Source organism: Coturnix japonica, chromosome 1 (assembly GCF_054131305.1).
Source record: "Coturnix japonica strain WE chromosome 1, WE-NBRP24, whole genome shotgun sequence".
Taxonomy (NCBI): domain Eukaryota; kingdom Metazoa; phylum Chordata; class Aves; order Galliformes; family Phasianidae; genus Coturnix; species Coturnix japonica.
Window position 1 is genome coordinate 110,042,265 of NC_140663.1, and position 19,995 is coordinate 110,062,259.

Here is a 19,995-nt window from a genome sequence, read left to right on the forward strand (position 1 = left end):
TATCAAGTGAACTGCAGACCAGCAGTGTGGGAATGACTGAAGCAGAACTCAGACTAAGACATGAGAACTGCATTACTTCAAAAAGTTAGGTTAGCAGCTAATGTTAGCTACTAATACACAGTGCTGACACAGCACAATGGAGTCACAGAATCATAAAATCACAGGGTTGGAAAGGACCTACAAGATCATCCAGTCCAACCATCCTCCCATTACTGCTGCTACCACAAACCACTAAACCAGATCTCGGAGCTCCTCATCCAGACACCTCTTGAACACTGCCAGGGATGGCGACTCCACCACCTCCCTGGGCAGTGATGCAATTGCAGCTGTCCTAAGCACCAAGAAGAATCTGGCACTGCTACCGTCTTTTCCCAGATCTATTTTCAATCACTAGAATAACTACTTGCAAGTTTCTAATGCACACATAAATAATACATGCAAGGTAATGGGGCATCGTGGTAACTCTGATTAGGATCAGCAATTCCCTTGGAGTTGCTCTGGGAAGTGACAACCAAAGCTTGTCTCAGGCCTCGCAAAGGCCTCAAGCTTCCCTCCTGGCTTCCAAGCACCTTCATTTCCAAACAGAGCAGCATCAGCAATGGGTGGATCTAGATCCCGAGGCTGTATTTTCATCTAGAGAGATAAAGGACCAGGCAAGGGGAAGATCATCTGCGCTCCTGTGATTGCACAGATCGTGCTGTTACTGATACAGTCTGCTGCTCTGGCTGGCAGAGCACAGATCTATCACTTCAAAAAGTGACTCCCTGCTGATGAGCTTCCTGCCTCGTTAGCTATAGCATACAGCTCATTAAAGTGGCTGGCTGCTCCAGCTGCCCCTGCCACCACCAGGCATTGTCCAGATGCTCCTTGAACTCTGGCACTCTGGGCTGTGTGCCTGCTGCCTTGGGCAGCCTGTTCCAGTGCAGAAACCCTAAGAGAAAAGATGCTTGGGCTCTTAAAATTACCTAGACTACAAGAGAATGGTTTATTGACCACACAAATAATTTTTGACTCTTGTTTTTGCCTCAGTTGCCGTGTTTGTAATGAAGTACAATAACATGACCCATACAGACCTGGTCATAATTGGAAGGACCTTGCTGGGTGAGGGCTGTTTCAGTATTTCTTTCTTCTTAGCTAGAAGGTTCTAACCTCAATTAGAACAAGGTTAGTTTACACTTCTGTATTTGGGCCAGTGTTGTTTAGGACTAAAAATGGGATCTTCTGTTACCTGCACTATGTCACATGCTTAGATTAATTCATATGCAGAGACTGTTTTCAGAGCTAATGTTGCAAAAACCCAACCCTGCTGACAGAGACCGTATGCCTGGCGGCAATGGCACAGCTTCTGCAAGTTGTGACAGGACAGCCGTGATAACCTTGTACATAAAGCATGCAGGCATCCGTACATCAGGAGATGTCAGGCTCGCTAAAGGACTCTTTAAAGCATAATTTGGTGATGCTATCAGAGCCCAGGCATGCTCCATCCATCAGCCTCTCACCTCCCCTCGGGTTTTAATTAAGTGATTACTTTATAGCTTTCCTGAAATTTCAAGGCTAAATAATGTGGGGCTCATTTCCTCAATTATAGAGGGAGCTGTTATCTGTTGCTTTGAGCCTTGAGTGAGAAAATAGCACTGTTCTACAGAATGCTGTTGAATGGAGCTCTTACGACTATTATTATTACTATGGTTTACCATTCTCTGTTGTCTGGATGAGGTGTTTCTGATTTAAAGTAATTTTGACAAGTAACCTTGGGAGTTGATCTAAGCACTGGTTCTATAATGAGAAAAACCCGATGCTGCTTCACTGGGGGCTCAGAGGTTTGGCTAATTGTGTTCTACTGGGTGACAGAAATACTTTCTTTTTGTATTAAGAGCAGCAGCTGCATTGTGTGTCTGCAAAGACTTAGGCAGCTCGGTCTTGTTTCATGACTGCAGATATGATTTGTGGTTTGGCAAAAACATTTTGATACAGTGTAAGAAAAAAAGGAATGATTGTGCTAAGGGACAGGGATGGATGAGAAGTGAAAAAGCAAAACGTGAATGTGAAACTCCTCTAAAAGAAGAGATCAAAGTTAATGAAGCCACGCAAGTCTTATCAGCAAGCATAATAAACTAGCAAAGTACAAATGAAACACTTCCCTACGGGGAATTCAGAAACTGTGGCTGATAAAAAACTATCATTACATTTAGACAGCAGTTCCTTGTGATGGATCTATGCATCACAGAATTATTAAGGTTGGAAAAGACCAATAAGATCACCTGGTCCAACCCCCAGCCCATCACACCATGCCCACTAACCATGTCCTTCAGTGCCACATCTACACGTTTCTTGGACACCTCCAGGGATGTTGATTCCACCACCTCCCTGGGCAGCCTGTGCTGCTGCCTCACCATTCTTTTTGAGAAGATATTTTTCCTGATATCCAACCTGATCCTCCCCTGGTGCAACTTGAAGCCACTGCCTCTCGTCCTATCACTGGTAACTGTGAAAAGAGGCCAGCTCTCACCTAGCAATGGAATGCCCTCACCGCTCTGATATGCTCTCTCCAGAAAGTAGATACTGAAATGGTTCAGTACAGTCTAGCTCCAATAGTAATGTTTGATGTAGAAAACAAAACACTTGCTTAAAAGATAAGATCCATCTGCTATCTCCTATCAGTTTCTGTCTGAATCCTTGCTTACTTCCATCCATAATCTCCAAGTATTTAGCATGCAAACCACATGCATGCTGTTTCCAAAGGGAATGTTTACTACATTAAACATTAAAGGGATATGAAAGCTATTCTCTATTCTAATGATACGTAATTAGAAAAAAACATGGAAATAGATTAAAATAATTAGTCTTAATAAGAAGTAATTCTCAAGCCTTGTGCAATAGCATAGTCTTGACACTTCAGAGGTGGAAAATAATGATGCTGGGGAACTACTAACAGGCGCTGGTTTGAATATTAACTTAATTTGTAACGTGTGTTTAACTTCATGTTTTCTTAGACTATGTGATCCCAGCACAGAGACTTTGGTGGATACACCTTATGTTAGAGATCAGGGTAAGTGTGTGTTGACTCCAAAGCATCTGAGCAGGATTCAAAGAGATATGAAGCATCAGTTAATGTGTGTGATGTATAAGTTTATCACGTGTGCACAGAGATGGGTTGGCTATACTTACTCCTTTGAACCACTGTTGCTTCAAGTGAGGCATCTGCTTACTTCTAAGTTGCAGGGCAGTAATTGCCTCCTTGCTCATAGGGAACAAGGTTTTTTAATGCACCCCAGGGCCCCATTGGCCTTCTTGGCCACAAGGTGCACCTCTGTCTCACGGCCACCTTCTGTTTACCAGGACCCCCAGGTGCTTCTCCACAGAGCTCCTCTCCAGCAGGTCATCCCCTATCCTTGTGTTTGAGTGAGCATATAAAGGATTGAAGCTGTGAAGGGATGCCTCAGTCCGAAGGGCAGCAATTCTGCCAAGCTCTAGAAGAAGCTGATCTGAAGACAACACTCTGCTAAAGGATCTGGCCCTGTAAGGGGTCAGCCAGATGCCAAAAGCTGATGGATTGTCAAAGTCAGCAGTCCACACTGGAAACATGAGGGAATTGGGACCACTTCTCTGAGCTACATCTAATCAGGAGCTTATGGAGAGGAAGTAATGTCTGCACCTAGGGTGGACAAACATCTAACTTCACACTGTTAGGCTGTGGTTTGATGAGCTGGATCAGGAATGTCAGGAGGACATAACACAGTACCAACTCCGGCTCTTTTCCTGCCTTGTTTCTTTTTAAAAGATGTTGACAAGCTGGCTTGGTTTTGGCAAGCTCTGCACCAGATCAGATGTCACCTGCCTGCAAAGCTGTAAGGAGGCTGTATCAGGTATCGCCCACCTTCCTGCAGCTCGTGTGAAAACAAAAAGCAGCATCAACCCTGTGCTTAGAATGAGGCTAATGCTCATCCTGTGCCTGATCTCAATTCATTTTCTGTTAAGGTCTGACAGCACGCCAAAATGGTACTCACAGCCCTCAACCAACGGCCTCAGATGCTGAACAGCATAGAGTAGATAAAGTCGCTATCTCATTTTACATGTTATTTCACTCTGTGTTAAATCTATTTTTGTGCTTTCCAATGACAGAATTTACTCCATTTCGAAAGGCTTCCTTATACGTCAGTGGTGCTGAGGAATATGATTTAGCCTGGAAGTATTGGTAATGGTTGGACTAGATGATCTTCTAGGTCTTTTCCAACCTTGATAATTCTGTGATTCTGTGTGCACCAATGTGTTTGGGCTCCTGAAAGAAGCACTAGCTCCAACAACAAACCTGTTAGGTCAGCCAGTGACCAACATGAGGGGTGTATCTTGAGCCCAGGAAGGGAATTGCTTGTGCGGCTGGGCTCGATTCTCTCTCTGGAGAAGCAGAGAGCTAGGCAGGCATTGGGCACTCCAAGAAGTAGAGAAAAGTAAATGCAGGCATGGAATGCATCTGGATGGAGTGTTGATGAATATGATTTAGCCGGGAAGTATTGGTAATGGTTGGACTAGATGATCTTCTAGGTCTTTTCCAACCTTGATAATTCTGTGATTCTGTGATTTTGTAAAGCGACAAGCAAGCCATGGCCGCGACACCTCTGCATCCAGCCTTTGTCAGCCCGGGGTCGTGCGGCCCCACCACAGGAACCAATATGGCTCCACCAACTTAGTCACGGAGCCTCCGGGCTGGGAGGCCCCGATGAACTTCCTGGCAGCCGAGCAGTGCCCGAGGGCAGATCGATCAGCGGAGCGGCCACAAGGGGAGGAGGAGAAGACCAAGGCGGAGCACAGCCCGCCCCGTCCCGTCCCTCCCCTTCCGGGCCGCCCGCCCTTTCTCTCCGCCGCGCCCGTGGGGAGCAGCTGCGGCCGGCGCTGCCGCCGGGACCCGCCCCGCCTCCTCGCCGGGCACCTGCTCGGGGCGGAGCGGCGGCGGCCGGAGGAGCAGCAGCGGGAGGCCGAGCTGGTGGTGGCGGTGGCTTCGGAAGCGGCTCCGCGGGCGGTGAGTGCGGCTGGGCCTGGGCAGGCCCGGCGGGGTGGCGAGGGCCGGGCTGGGCGCTGTGCGGTGTCAGTGCCGCTACCGGGCCCGGCTCGAGCAGGGGGCACAAAACCGCGTCGGCTCCGCGGAACGGCCCGGCCTCGGGGCGGCCACGAGGGGGGAACGTTGGAGTGTGTCAGTCAGGTGGGGGCGGCGTGGGGTGAAGGGGGCGGGAGGTCAGCGGGCATCGCTGCGCTGGCGGCTGCGCGGCCTGCACCGTGCCTGCCCCCTCCTCGGCCGTGCCTGCGTCCGCCCCTATAAGTGCATGTGATGCACGGCACCGAGATGTCCCCGAGCAGAGTGTCTGCACCCCGGGGCTCGAGTTGGGCCGGAGGAAAGTGAGCCGATAGCGATCTGAGTGCTGCCGTGCTGCGTTCCGTGGTTATCCATCCTCGTTTGAAGGTGCGGCACGCCGGTAGGTTGGAGGGGAGCGAGCACGGTGGTAACGGTGTCCGTATTGCTCACCGCTGTCCTGAGTCACTTCTTAATGCAGCTTAGGTTCCCCAAGGGCTTAAAACAAAGGCTCCTCAGATTGCAGGCAGATTCTGCTTACCTGGCGTTTCTGTGGACCTCGAGGAGGGATGGAATCTGTCCTCAAAGTTTGGCCAAGTGTGGGAGGCTCCAGGAAGCACATAGGGGGGAGGAGGAGGAGGAATGGTGGTAGAAGCCAGGCTGTGGCAGTCTGAGATCTGGAGCTGGGCACAGGGGGGTGGAGTATGTGATGATGAAGATTTTTCCTCCTCGTTTTCATCTTCTTTCACCTAGCTCTGTAGGACTGCTAGGGTTTATTTATTTTCTCTTAATTCAATATTGGTGTTGATGAGGTGAGTTGAATTAATTAACTTCCCTTAGAGGCACTCCCTGCTATAGTGATAAACAGCTGTCTTAGCGAGTGTCCATGTACTTACTCCTCCATATCTGCCGTTAGCAAAATAACTGGTATTTCTGCCAGGGCTTTTGTAAGAGCGCTCACACCGACTTTCCCTCCACTTATGGTGTAATGAGATGGGCCTTGTGGGCGTTCACCTGTTGGGAAGCAACGCAGGCTGGGTTCTCTTTCTGTCCTGAGTGGAAGCGAAGGAGGAAACGTCCTGAGAGCCTTCCAGCACAACTGGTCTCACTGGTGAGAACAGCCCTGGTTGTCCAGAACCTTGGCAGTGACACCTGCATGCGATGTTACTGATCCTACAAGGCTTTTGAGTAAATAAGGCAATTATTTCTGCTTTTGTGATTTAAGATTAAACGGCAAACATCTCTGTTACTACAGCTGATGCCTGTTGGATGGCATTCAATAGGCAGGAAGTTGTGGTTTTTCTGTTTTGTTTTTCTTAAGCTTAAATATTAAGACAATGAGGGCATGAATTTTTGACATGCTATAGAATTGTGAAATGGTTGAGCTGGAAGGGACCTTAAAGCATACCCAGTTCCATCTGCCTGCTGTGGGCAGGGCTGCTGCCCATCCAACCTGGCCTTGAGTGCCTCCAGGGATGGAGTGCCACAGCTTTACTGGGCAGCTGTGCCAGCGCCTCACCAACCTCTGGGTAAAGAATTTCCTTGTCAGGTCTAATCTCAACTTGCTTCTTTTTATTTTAAAGCTATCAACCTATGTCCTATCGCTGCTCTCCCTGATGGAGAGTCACTCGCCATTTTTCCTGTAGGCCCCTCTAGGAACTAGAAGGCCACAATGAGGTCTCCCCAGAGGTTTTTCCTTTCTAGGCTGTGTAAGCCCAGCTCTCTCAGCTTGTCTCCCTAGGAGCAGTGCTTCTCTAGACCTGCTCCAACAGCCCAATGTTCTTCTGGTACTGGGACCACAGAGCTGAACACAGTACTCCAGGTAGGGTTCCATGAGAGCAAAGTGGGAGACAATGACCTGTTATGACCTCCTGACCCTGATTCTTTTGAGACCAAAATACATACTTTATTACGTGATACAGACTTATTCTTGTCAGTCTCTTCAAGTTCACGTTGTAGTCTGTTTTTCTACAAAGGTAAGGCATTGCCTGCTAATTAGTGTCATTAAATGGGTTAGTTTTAAATGAGAGCATGTTGAGCTTAAGTTACATGCCTCAATAGATTAGCTCAGGTATTTTTATTCTTTTGCTCAAACGCACAGAGGCAAGGAAATACTTCCTGTGTATCTCAAGGAACTGCATACACTAAACAAGTTGTATCAGTAAGAAGTGTATACTTCAGGTAGGACTGTACTTCCTGCAGTAGGTCTTCATCCTTCTGTGACTGTAAGAGGAATCAAAGAACATCCCTAGTTGAAAGAGGACTATAAGGATCATGGAGTCCAACCCCTGGCTCCACACAGCACCACCCAAACCCAACCCTATGTCTGAGAGCGCTGTCCAGACGCTCCTTGAACTCCAGCACTGGGGGCCGTGCCCACAGCCCTGTGCATCCCGTTCCATGCCCACCGCCCTGTGGTGCAGCCCCTTTCCCTGACCCCCAGCTGCCCCTCCCCTGGCACAGCTCCATGCCGTTCCCTCGGGCCCTGTCGCTGTCACACAGAGCAGAGCTCAGCGCTGCCCCTCCGCTCCCTGTGAGGAGCTGCAGCCGCCATCAGGCCTCCATCAGCTCCTCTGCTCTGTGCTGAGCAAACACAGGGGCCTCAGCTCCTCACACATCCTGCCCTCTACACCCTTCACCAACATTGAGGCAGGATAAAAGCTGGAAAGAGAGAACAAAATTTCAAAGCTGCGGTGACTGAGTTTGTGGGAGGCTGCAGCTGTGATAGCTGGGAGGGGAGCTGACAGGATGAGGGGTCAGTGTGGACTTTGCAGGAGTTGTGGCTTGGCAGTGCAGTGTGCTTGGTGTGATTGCTGGTTCCTGCTATCTCTGGACTCCTTTCTCTCTCTCAGCCACTTTGCTGCATGTGCTTTTGAGGATGGGCAGCATGGACTGGCCAAGGAGATTTGGTTAAGGTAACATGGTGCTAAGATAAGTCAAGCCATAACCTTGGACATGTGGAAGAACAAAAACCCGGACGGAGGTATCTTGTAATCCAAAAGAGCTCTCATCAGATATGAGAGCGGTGTGGAAATTGCAGGTGGAATTCAAATCTAGGTCTTTGTCCCACCCTGTTCCCTGGTATGTTTTGCCTAGCAAGAAGACGGTGACTACATCACACTTCACCACACAGATCGGGTGCACCAAAACAATTTACTGAACATATTATGTGCAAGCTGTTGCAGATATGATCTATAACCACGTGTATTCTAAGCAACCTATATGCTAGCCTATGACTAGTCAGTATTCCAGCTGGGGAGGCCTGTAATGGGGTAGGTAAGGGTAAATTGGGTTGGTTAAGGTTATACAAGTTCTGGGCAAGGTAAGTTAGGGGAGGAAAGGTTATACAGCCTGTCTTGTCAGTGTGTCTGTTGTGAGGTGGGGACTGAAGGGCAGTGGGGTGTGGGGTGGATCATGTGTGCTGGGGAGGTCTCAGGCCAGCTGAGGGGAGATCCAAAGGCCTTATTGCAGTGTCCTAATTTTATACTCTTTATACATATTCACCATGATAAGCCAAACTGTTATCAAGTATGTGAACTAAGATATGGGCAGGGGTATGAAAAACCGAGTTTCATTGCTTCAACAGCGTGTGTGTCCTTGAATTCGGTAGCCGCCCTAGCTCATAGCTTACAAAGCTGTCGCGTGTGCTGCCCAGAGGAGTGTGTCAGGAGTTACCCCCAGGGCTGGCTGAGCCATCAGTCAGTGCTGGATGACTTTTCGACAGCCATCAGTCAGTTGGAGCCCTTTCTACCTCTTCTAGGAGCTCCATGTTGCCACGTCCCTGTGCTGCTGGCTCTAGACACAGGAGAAGGTCTGAAGTGAGGAGTGTGAGTCAAGGTGGTTGAGGCCCAACTCATGGCATCCTGCTTTTAGTCCCAGCAGGGCTTGTGGCTGTGTATTAGTGTGCAAACTGGGAATAGAAAAATGAGGGTAAAATAGGTGCTGAGGTGACCCAGCACAGTGCTGGCGGCCTCTGCTTGTGATGGTAGTGTCCAAACCAGTCAGTGAAGCGCTAAACTAAAGGTCATGTGAAGTCTCACAGCAGTTCAGAAAAGCTCTATCTGGTTTGCTGGGATATGCGAGTCTGTTCTTACATTCTTTTTGAGACGTTTTCTGTTGGGGGCAAGATGTGTGTATACCTGCCAGCTTTGGTAAGCACGGTCACGCTTCAGGAAGCAGATTTATGTGCTATGGTTCAGCTCCCTGTTTGAGGCTCCTTTTTGAGCGGCAATGTCAAGGGAACTTGTGAGCTCTTTGAAGAGCAAGCAAGGCTTATGTCCTGCCCAGGCAATAGCTGGGGACATACACACGGCAAGCTTTGATTTAGCTATTTTAACTTATCTGTTAGAAAAGTTGCAGTTCTGTGCTTCTTGTTTGAGAGTAAGGTAAGAAGGCTGTTTAGTCTTCTCTGTTAAAGGCTTTAAAGTCTTCATATTGTCTGGATTGCAGCTGAGGGTTTCATTTGATTGTATTTCTGTCTGACTATTGGCTGTGGTGGTGCTGACAATCAGTTTCTGGTTTGTATTTCTTGATAAGCCCTGTAGCACTACATGGCATGCTCTGGCATGTCCCTTGCAGTTCCTGGTTGATCCCAGCCTGTAAGAGAGCCATATGGAAAGCTTGCAGCTACTCATTTCCTTCTAGTGAACTAGGTGGCTTTTTCAGTGAGGGTCAGCGTCTGTCTTTGTGACTGCTGTGTGACCCAACTTATGAAATACTTGCTTATCTCTTCCTCCTGTGCGATGCTGCAGTGACTGACTGGCAGTCCTTATGAAGGGATAAGAAATGCCTCCCCTCACCACAGGAGAAATGACAATTAAAGTGCAGCTCCTTGGTTGCGACTCCTCTGAAATTGTTCATTTCCATTTTAGGGTTTCTTCTGTCATCTATGTTGTGGATGATGGGAGGTACCCCAGAAAGGTATGTAAAGCAGTTGACAACGTATGGTCTGTTTACAAAGAGTTAACTACTTCTACTCCATCTGTGTTCTATCTGGAAGATTTAGCTGTTTGGGGCCCACTGGCTGGTAATATTTGCATTAGCAAGAACTCTGGTTCCATTCAGCGGGACAGTTTGAAGCAGGCTGGGGCAGTTTCTTCTTAGAGAGACGTTGCCTGATTCCCATTCCAAAAGTCAAGGCAAAGAAAATAAAAGGTGGGATTTCCCACTAGTAGATTAAGAACTGCCTAAACTCAGTTACTGATAACTCCTGCAATGAGTCACTTATTGTTGTAACACAATGAATGCGAGGATCACTATGAACCTAGTAATGTTACTTCTTAGTTACAGACATTTTTGCACATTTCTATAGTGGCGGTGTAATATAAAGTACAACGAGAGGAGTTGGTGAAATGCAAAATCCAGATTACAGCAGGTCCCGGCATCTCTCATACTCAAATTGTTCAGACCTTTGGGAGTCATCTGGATGGCTCGCTTGGGAACTGCGGGGCTTCCACTTCTTCCATATCCTTCAGCAATAGGAAGGCTTGCTGCTTAGTACCATATTTGTTTTGATTTGGAACTCTATTGCTGATCTACAGTAGAGGATTTAAACCTGAGTTCAGCAGCATGCTTAGAAATTCTCTGTAGATGAATATATGACTCTGGTATTACAGTGGGAATTTTGTATGGCACTGAATGTTTCCTGTCTTTGTATGCTACGTGTGGCATCTTTAAGTTGGCTGTAAGTGAATCTCTTAGTTCTGGGTCACTTTTTAGGAGGTGCATTAAAACAAGTGAGTGCTTTCTTTCCACTAGGGAGTGGAAGTGACAGGAATCCTATTTATCCTAAGGCAAGGCAAGTCCTGAGGTGTGGGAGCCATAGTGGTGAGGCTGGTCTCTTTTCAGTAGTGCGTGGGGACAGGACTAGGGGTAATGGGATAAAACTTCAGCATAGGAAGTTCTGCACGAGTGTGCACAAGAACTTCTTTACGGTGAGGGTGACGGAGCACTGGAACAGGCTGCCCAGGGAGGTGGTGGAGTCTCCTTCTCTGGAGATATTCAAGACCCGCCTGGACGCCTACCTGTGTGACGTGGTGTAGGGAGCCTGCTTTGGCAGGGGGGTTGGACTCGATCTCTAGAGGTCCCTTCCAACCCCTACAATTCTGTGATTCTGTGAAGGTACCGAACATGCCATCACATTCCTTCTCATGCTTTTAGTCCAGTTGTTTAGCTGGTCTGGAAAGAATAAGTCATGTGTGGGTATGGAAGTTCAGATTCTAGCTTGGTTGCTCTGTGGCACTGCATCAGGATCTGAACAATGATTTTGGTGAGGTTTAATGGTACACTGTGTTTATAGTTTCAACATATCTTCTAAAATGAAAAATGAAGGTCAGAACTGAAGGGAGGATTCAAAACAAGAATTTGAATGGCGTATGAAGCAGTCACTTAAAGCTTATAAGGAAAGAGAATAGTGATGAATCTTTGGAGCTCGTGGTATTTATCTCTTCTGAAATGTTTGCAGGAGCCTTTCTCTCATGTTTCTGACATACTTTTAGTTTGATAGGGTGCGTCCTGACTTGTGAGAAGTAGGAAATAATTGCAGCCACACCTTTATTTATTTTTGAAAGATACTTCATGTGAGTACTGCTGTTAGAGTACCTTAGTTAACTTTGTCTGCTCAAAGATTCTACTGGCCAGAGGGCCTGAATTTGAGCCATGCAGTCCTCAGATGCATGTCTTTAGGATCTAAGAGGTAATGCTTAACTTTGTATTTGAAAACTCAAGGAAAAAGTTCTGTGTGCCATCTTGGGGTGGTACTTTCTTGTTTCACTGTCTCTCGCAGCAGTTCTTAAAGCTTTGTGCCTTGCCACAGACTCATTGCAGAGCAGATGCTCTCATAGAACACAAGACTTCTGAGATCTAGAGTTGTCCTGTTACTATGTCTGGCAAGTTGTAGTTCAGTTAGATTATAATCCAACTTAATGAATACGAAATGAACATTTTCAGAATTAGCATGAAATGTAGCAGAATATATACGTGGTTTGCCTAGCACTCATCTGTGATGGTAAGTATTAGAAGCTTGCTGTATGTGCTCTAAGATAGTGCTGTTTTATCCCTGACAGAATCATACAAGATATAGCAAGGAGTAATATCTGGCCAGTTAGTATGATATGGGACTGAGGGGAGCACACATGTAAGCATGGCTCTGCATGTTTTTTATGAGCCTTAAAGTTTTGTTTGTTTGTTGGTTTGTTTTTGGTTCTGTTTTTTTCCCACTTTGGGTGAAAAGTTTAATTACAAAATACAGATCTGAGTGCCTTGAAGTATCAAGAAGTCTGTAGGTGGTTTTTCTGGAGTGGTTTTCTATCTATGTGGGCCTGGGAACAAGTTCGTATGGTAAATAGCAGAGCACATCTAAAACAACACTGACCTGTATGCATTCTTCTTGTTTCCAGTTCTAAGTGGCTGGTTGTTCATTAATTTCAGAGCTGTTGATAGTTTTCTTTTTGCCTCTATTTCTGTTTCTGGCTTTTACAGCATCTTGTGGTAATTAGGAGCTGTAGGCTTGGCTATGTGGTTCAAATTCCAACTTGTAACCAGTTACCTGATAATTTTACTCTCTTTTAATCCTCGTGTTTGCTAAATAATGAATAACTGCTCTGTTCTTATTTACCAGTCACATTACTGGTGAGCTTGTATGTCCTTCCTTTACCTGTTTTCCAAGCATTCAGTACCTTTTCTTGAAGAGCACCAAGGATAGACCTCATAGATCTTTCCGATGCTCGTGTATATTTTATAACCCCAAAACTGCTTCCAGGATTCAAGAGCCATCTGTCTTGATAGCGGGTTATTAGCAAGTGAAGTACAGAAATGTATCTTTTGCAGATGTAGTTTCATTTGGATGAAATGTGACAATACAGATATTAACATTGGATGGAGCAGTAGAAGCTTGCAGGAGGTCTGTAATGATGTGGAAATGTTGGTGTATCAGTTACAAATGTGAAGCTCAGTATATATTATGCAATTAAACCAAATACTTGTAAACTTCATTTTGAAACTAGCTCCCTGTCCCTTCTCTGTCATCTATGGCATTCAATGCCTCCTAATATTTACAGCATCTTTAAATTCCTGCATATTTCTTGAGATCAATAGTTTATGGAAGAATTAATTATTGGATTTGGGGAGACAGAGGTGAAGAACAGTCAGGTATTTGTATCCTTTGCAATGAAAGTAAGCTGTATTCTAAGATCGGCAATTGGGATAACAGTTACTTGCTTTAAGATGGGAACTAGTAGTGAAAATAAAGCTTGTTTAAAAAAATATGCCTCACCTCAACCTTAATGCATCTAATGCTATCCTGGTTAAGTGTGCCCCTTTTGCAAACTGTAGTGAGTTCTTTTATCATACCAGTGAACTGTATCATTTTTACAGCTTCAAGAACTTGCTATAAACACGAGTGAAGATGACAAGATCTAGATCAAGATCACCACGATGGAAGCAAAGGTGAATGCTTTATCTGTAACGCTGTGTGTTCTGATATGTAGCTCTTGCTAAGAACCTTGTTAAGGCTTGGATATCTTGGGAATTGAAACTGACTGAAATACTGAACTTTAAGTACTGAACTAGTTAAACTTATTTTTACTCCAGCCCCACCTCACGTCTGTAGCTTGTTTTATGTTTTGCCTCTTGGTCTTGGATGATCAAGGAAGTTTATTGAATAACACAAACATAATTTTAGTGATATCCTACCTACTCCATACTATACTGATGATCAGGAATGCTCTTTGAGTGAAGAACAGGGTGAAATGCCTGAGCTCTCATAAAATTGTGAGCTCTAACCAAAACAGTCAAAGAAATTTTGGCGTGGCAGCATAGGTACTGGTAGTAGTTTTATGAAGATCCATGTTCAGATTTTGAACTTGTTTGCTAAAACATATTATTATATTTGCAATATATGCATAAAGGATGTAACTCCCTTGAATTCCGTTCTGTTGCTGTTTTATGAGAATATACAGTGAGTGCTGTGTCTGGTTTTAGTCAGGAATTACTTAATGTTTCTTGCTAGTGGCTTGTGCTGCTTTACTTTAATGAGATTTTGGCTGGAAGTTGCTTTCATTTTTTCTAAGTGTAGGTCAGAATTAAAGGCTGAGAGGGGTACTACTGAACTTTTAAGAGCAGAAGCTGCATTAACTGTATAATATGTGTATATGTGTGTACACACATGACCACAGAATGTCAGGAATTGGAAGTTGAAAGAAACTTTGAACTGAGTTCTAAACTTTTCTTTCCAGTTGATCAAAACTGTGCTTCTTTAGGGAACGGGTGTTCTTATTAACAGATTGATTCAGTTTTATGGGACTACTCAAAGTGGATTTTATTTTTGCATTAGGTCCTTATCTCCAGCATTCAGGAGTCCAGAGCACCACAGGCAAAGGCATGCTCATGTGGACTACAATTGTGAATACAAAAGCTTTCGTAAGGACCTAAAGAAACCTGTGACTTGGAGAACAGATGATGAAAAATATGGACAAAGCAATTCCCGGTTTGCACCTCATGGAAATAACCATCAGAGAATGTATGAACGTAGATCACCTTCACCAAACCTGAAAAGAATTCCCATGGAAGATGCTTATGGTCATAAGCCCTACAGAACACATTCATCGGAAAGAACTGAAGGCAACAGGAGATGTCAGTTACCACCAAAATACTCAGAAATACCATATAAAGAACACGATCGGTCATTTTACCAGTACAAAATGGAAGAAAGATACACGTTTGAACACTACAAAGTCACTGGAAATGAAAAAGGAATTAAACCTTTTCACAGACCGTTAGGGGATTCATGTAAATTTGAAAGAAAATGGCATGAAGATGACTTGAGGCACCAGAGGTTACATGAAGAGAAGTATGGTCAGTCACCCAGAAGAGTTTCTGATGAATTTACGTCAAGGAGCTCTTTACAGAAGAGGTATAGGAATAAAATAATTAAAACCTGGGTATTGTGGTGTAAAGCCTCAAGTGAAAGTCTGTTTTCATTATAGTTGAAGATAACCACCTTGAAACACGTTTGCCACTTTGTAGTTTAATTATGGGCGACTGGTAATAGTGAAGTATTTGTCTTTTAAGTAAATCATATTGATGGCTAGAGTATGAAAGGATAATATTTCCCTCTTAAGAGCCCCTGCACATCCGTACCTTGGCGTGAGGGATTATGGGTTAACTTGCCACGCATTCTGCTGTCCAACATTCTTCACATATAAGTTCTCGCTTTCTTCTCTAGTGCAAGTGTAAATTGCTTTATGTCAACACAGGTATCCTGAAGATCACGATTACAGAGAATATGGGCACACGTCTAAAAGGGCTAAAGAAATGGAGAGGTATGACGGTGGAGAAGTAGCAAGAAATTCCAAGTGGAAGCAAGAGCGTTCTTTTCCACCCTACCAAGAAAAGGAGGAACAAAGAAATCTGGGTTCCCAGCCTCACCGATCAGCTGAAAGGGAGTACTCGGAGGGATCTGTCACAAAGATAGCCTATGAGTACAGCCACAAGCGGCGCCGGCACCTGGATGGGGAAAAGTCTTTCACAGACGATAGAGCTCAGAAGTATGTGAAGCAGGAAGATCAGAAATACGGATCTTCTAAGGGTGCCTGGAATAACAAAAAGTTAGATTACTTTAGTGGTGGAAGAGCGAGACAGACTGAAGAAGGGCACGTTGAAGTCCCCGCTAAATATAGTTCAAAGAAGGGCTGCGATGCTTGTGTTAACTCTTCTAAAGTCGATGTTGATCTGAGACCCTTTAAAAACAAGCCGAAGGAAAGAGTAAGGAAAGAAGGGGAACTCAGGAGAAAAGGAGATTCTTCCAGTAGCCAGCATGACTCAAGTCATACTGTTTCAGATGTGAAAATGTCAGATGTCAACTGTAGGAGGGAACATCTCACTATCAAAGTGGATATGAAGAAAACGGTGAACAGGTACAGGTCTTTGTTTCCCCTCACTGGTTCTCTATTGCAGTCTGCTTAGTTTATGAATATCCAAAGAAAACAGTGTTTCCTTGGGAGGTAACAAGGACAAACTAAGGTTGTACCTTCAGGCTGGAAAGGGCTGCCTGTTGCTGTTTACAAAAAACAACCAACCAAAAAAGAACTGCCCCAAAAAAGCCTAGTTAACATCCTGGGAGTGTAGTAGCAAGTGGAAAGAACAGAGAAGATAAGACCAGTAGAAACTGTAGTTAAAGTTGCTTATTATAAGTAAATAAGTATATTATGAAGTTTATCTAAAACACAGAAAATCAGAAAAGTCAGATCCTGTTCTTTGTTCTGGAATATAATGATTTTTTTGACTACCTGAGGAGTATCTCGTTTCTTTTAAAAGCCAGGTAACCTTTAAATTGTGTTAATCTCAAGTACACATTCGCATGTTTAAGATCAAGTCGAATAAATCTGTCAAAAAAATACGTAAATCCCTGGGTTATATTATTTAGTATTACAGCGAATGATGTGACAATCTTTTGGGGCCTCAGAACTGAAAAGTAATATAGAGTATGCTTATATCTTGTTTATAGTACTTCTGTTTATAGTGCTTCCTCTTGTCACCTGAATTGGAGAAAAGGGGTAATATAGAAGTCTAAATGAAGGATATACTGTAAAGACTAAGCAGCCTGGTTTGTAAAGATATTTGCAGGCTTTTCTGGTTAATTGGCTAGCTGTTGTAGGTGAGGATAATGGCAGTAACAGCTTTTAGAAGCTGTTCAGTCTTCATTTTAAAGGTATTTTACCTCTTCTCTCAAGTAGAACATCTCTGCCAGTTTTTTTCCAGTATTTCAGAGAATATGTAATACATATTCTGTATGCTGTAAAGACAAGTTACTGTCATAGTGTAAGAAGTTAGCATGAGAGACCGTGGAAAGGAAACAATTCTATCTTCCGAAGTGATAATATAAGGAAAAAAAATCTTTTTGGAAGCCTGTGGGATGATTACTATGAATAGTAGCCTCTTTTTGCTACTCTTGAAAGTAATGAACAGTGCATGTAGTAATTATTTATAGACTAAAGGAGTTACTATACTGACTACAGCTTACTTGATGTGCAGGTTTGCCTTTGCAACAATAACAAAGACATTAGCAGAAACTCAATGGCTAATTTTAGAGAAGCTGATGACTGAGAGTATTCATACTGCCTACTTTAGGCATCTAACAAACACATGACTTAAAATGGCTGAGCTGAGAAGAATACATTCTTTATAAGCCTTGCGAGAAGTTAGGCAATTCAAATCATCAGTAACAAATACCTAAACTGAGATTGTTTGGATTCACTGAAAGGCGTTTACTGGAGACAAATAACTGACTCCTGGGGCTTGCTGGAGGCTGGTTCTGGTGCAATTTTTATATGAAATTGTACTCTGTTACTTTTCAAGTACAGAACGGGCAGGTGCATTATCACTTTGCAGAATGGACAGTAAAGTCTTTGTCCTAAAAGTTTTACGTGGAATATTTGAGTTCTCAGTTTTTTTCCAAAACGAGAAGTGCTTTTACTGCACCAAGAACAGCAGAAATTTTAATGCCAGCTTCCTTGTGATAATAGTTCTTGCAAAGTGATGCAACCATTTGATTTATGCATCTGTTTAGAATGAGTAAAACCTGACGAAACAATGCTGCACACACTCCTAAGTTCACGTGCTGTTACTGGGAAGATGTTTCACTCAACTCAAGTGATGCAGTTTTAGCATTTGTTTGCTGTTGAGAGTTTTGTTAGTTTTTAATATAACAGACATGTAACTGCCTCACAAAACTTCATATGTCTTCATATGTCTATTATTTGATAGGTGTTTTAAGTTTAAAATGTACACATTTTGTATCAGATACCACCAAAACAAAGATTCACAGAAGAATAGTTAGAGCTGTTAATCTTGTTGCTTATGGGTTGGTTGGTTTGTCTTTTTTAATCTAAAAAAAATATATTTTGTTTTTGGAATAAGAGCCGTGAAACTTAATTTTTGTTTTACTTCTTGGTGTGAAATTTTTGAGTGTTCTTTTAAAATGAATGTCTCCAAACTTGGTTTATTTTAGGGCTGCTTCTAGTCATACTACAGACAGACAGATGTCACGTGATCTGGTTGCCGTTGGCAGGAAAAATGAGAACTTCCATCCAGTGTTCAAGCACATGGAATCTGTAACACGAGGCGTTGAGAACGACCCATCGAGAGAATTTACTCAGGAAATAATCACGATTATCCATCAAATTAAAGGTTGCTGTCATATTTGGGGTATATGTATGTATTTATGCATTTACAGTTAGTAAAAAAGAAATAACGAGTTAGTCATGCTGGCCTTGTAAATATTGAATGTTAGGTTTCATTTGGTTTTGTGTCACTCATTTAAGGAAAGTGTAAGTTGAAGATCTAAAGTAGTTGGATGGAGCATGTTGGTTAGAAGGTCCTGTTCCTTAACAGAGGCATTACTATATAGACTGTTAATGTAAAAGGGATTTAATGGAAGTGCTTGAGATTAAACTGCTTTTTAACAAGTGAGAGGAGTGGGATGAGGGGCTGGGGGGGTAGAGGGAAATAAAGCTTTGTTATAGTCACAGCTTATTAATTACGTGTAGCTCCTGTAGTTCAGATGAGTTTCTGGACTGTTGCATCACGTGTAGTGTGGAACTTTATTTGTAGCTTCTTGGAGTTGCCATGATGGAGCTGATAAACAGTTAACTTTCTTCAGCTTAATCTTACTAAATAGGAGGGCTCTCTGAATTCAGCTGGCCCATTCTATCATTTGGGAATGTTAATCTGCAAGTTGAAATAGTTTGGAATTTAATCTAGGAAGTTGTTGTGGTGTCCTTAGCAGTTAATCTTTTGAAAGATAAAATTTCCCACAAAACACTTAAAATAGCGCATGTAAACATTTCTGTATTCAATGTCTTCTCACAGCAAATTATTTTACATCTTCCGACATAACTCTGCATGAGCGGTTCTCGAAAATCCAGGATAAACCAGTTCCAAACACGAATGAAGTTAAAAGAAATTTGGATCCAGAAATTCACAGGTAATTGGTGCGCTAATGCCTTCATTTATTTGCTTTACGTAACATAGCTGAGTTGGATTTTTTTTAATTTCTTTTCCCTGACTCTAAGCTATCTGTTCATAGTATGTAAAGATTCTGTAGTTGGTTAATAATGACTTACATTGATGTTGCTTGTTGCTGTGTGATTTTGCTGTTTCAGGAGGATTGACATGTCTTTAGCAGAACTTCAGAACAAACGAACTGTCCCATCCGAATCTCCTCAGGTATTAATTTTTTTTTTTAAATAGTTCAGTGAAAATGATATAGATGCAAGTAACACTTTTCCTCTTTATATTGATAAGCTACTCTTATATGCTTTGAAGACCACTAACAGTTCTGTTTTAAGAGGGATGCACATGAATGTATTTACCACAGTGATAGAAATATGTTTAATATCTGTAAGTAGAGTGCAGATGGGTTCTAGAATAACTGGAGCATGGTTATTACTGCTTCTTGAACTGCTTATTCTTACTGTAAATGCTAAATGGGCAATTGACATGAATTCTGATTTATGTCTGAGACTGGAAAAAGCCCTTAACATTTCTATGCTGATGTTAGATTAGCCCAATGCATAGAATGCAGTTCTATACTGAACGCAGTCCTAATCCCTGTTTTTATCCAGGGCCATGGGATTTTGTTTCTCTCTTTTTAAACTACATTTACTGCAATTTGGTTTCCTATTTTTTTTCCTGTAGTGCTACTATGTGGAGGTATAATTTAAGACCCTCTACTATTCTTAATTAAGATTTACTGAAGTTTGTGAATACTTTTTTTTTCTTGTCAGCTCTATGTTGAGCTGTTAGCTGTAATTCCAGTGTTCTGTTCACTGCTGTTCAGAAATGTGTAAGGAGGCAGATGGTTTGAGAAGGCAATAGCTTGGGAGTAGCTGCTGCTATTGTCTTGGACTTTGGATTCTTGGGCTGATGCACAT

The 19,995-nt window shown here is 43.4% G+C and overlaps 1 protein-coding gene across 6 annotated transcripts in view; it reads left to right on the forward strand.

The window, feature by feature from the left end:
• The first annotated feature begins 4,810 nt into the window (after positions 1 to 4,810).
• BCLAF3 (BCLAF1 and THRAP3 family member 3) overlaps positions 4,811 to 19,995 on the forward strand; it is a 28,911-nt gene continuing 13,726 nt past the window's right edge. Inside the window, exons 1-8 of one of the 6 annotated variants that reach the window (XM_085550213.1) lie at positions 4,811 to 5,017; positions 9,937 to 9,985; positions 13,439 to 13,510; positions 14,397 to 14,975; positions 15,319 to 15,978; positions 18,072 to 18,274; positions 18,932 to 19,046; positions 19,225 to 19,288. In XM_085550213.1, the coding sequence (XP_085406339.1) occupies positions 13,470 to 13,510; positions 14,397 to 14,975; positions 15,319 to 15,978; positions 18,072 to 18,274; positions 18,932 to 19,046; positions 19,225 to 19,288 (1,662 nt within the window). In that variant the 5' untranslated portion in view covers positions 4,811 to 5,017; positions 9,937 to 9,985; positions 13,439 to 13,469. Of the gene's footprint in view, positions 5,018 to 5,279; positions 5,469 to 6,053; positions 6,177 to 9,936; positions 9,986 to 13,438; positions 13,511 to 14,396; positions 14,976 to 15,318; positions 15,979 to 18,071; positions 18,275 to 18,931; positions 19,047 to 19,224; positions 19,289 to 19,995 lie in introns of those variants that run through there. The other 5 variants (XM_015886393.3, XM_085550211.1, XM_015886379.3 and 2 more) reach the window with 5 other exon arrangements.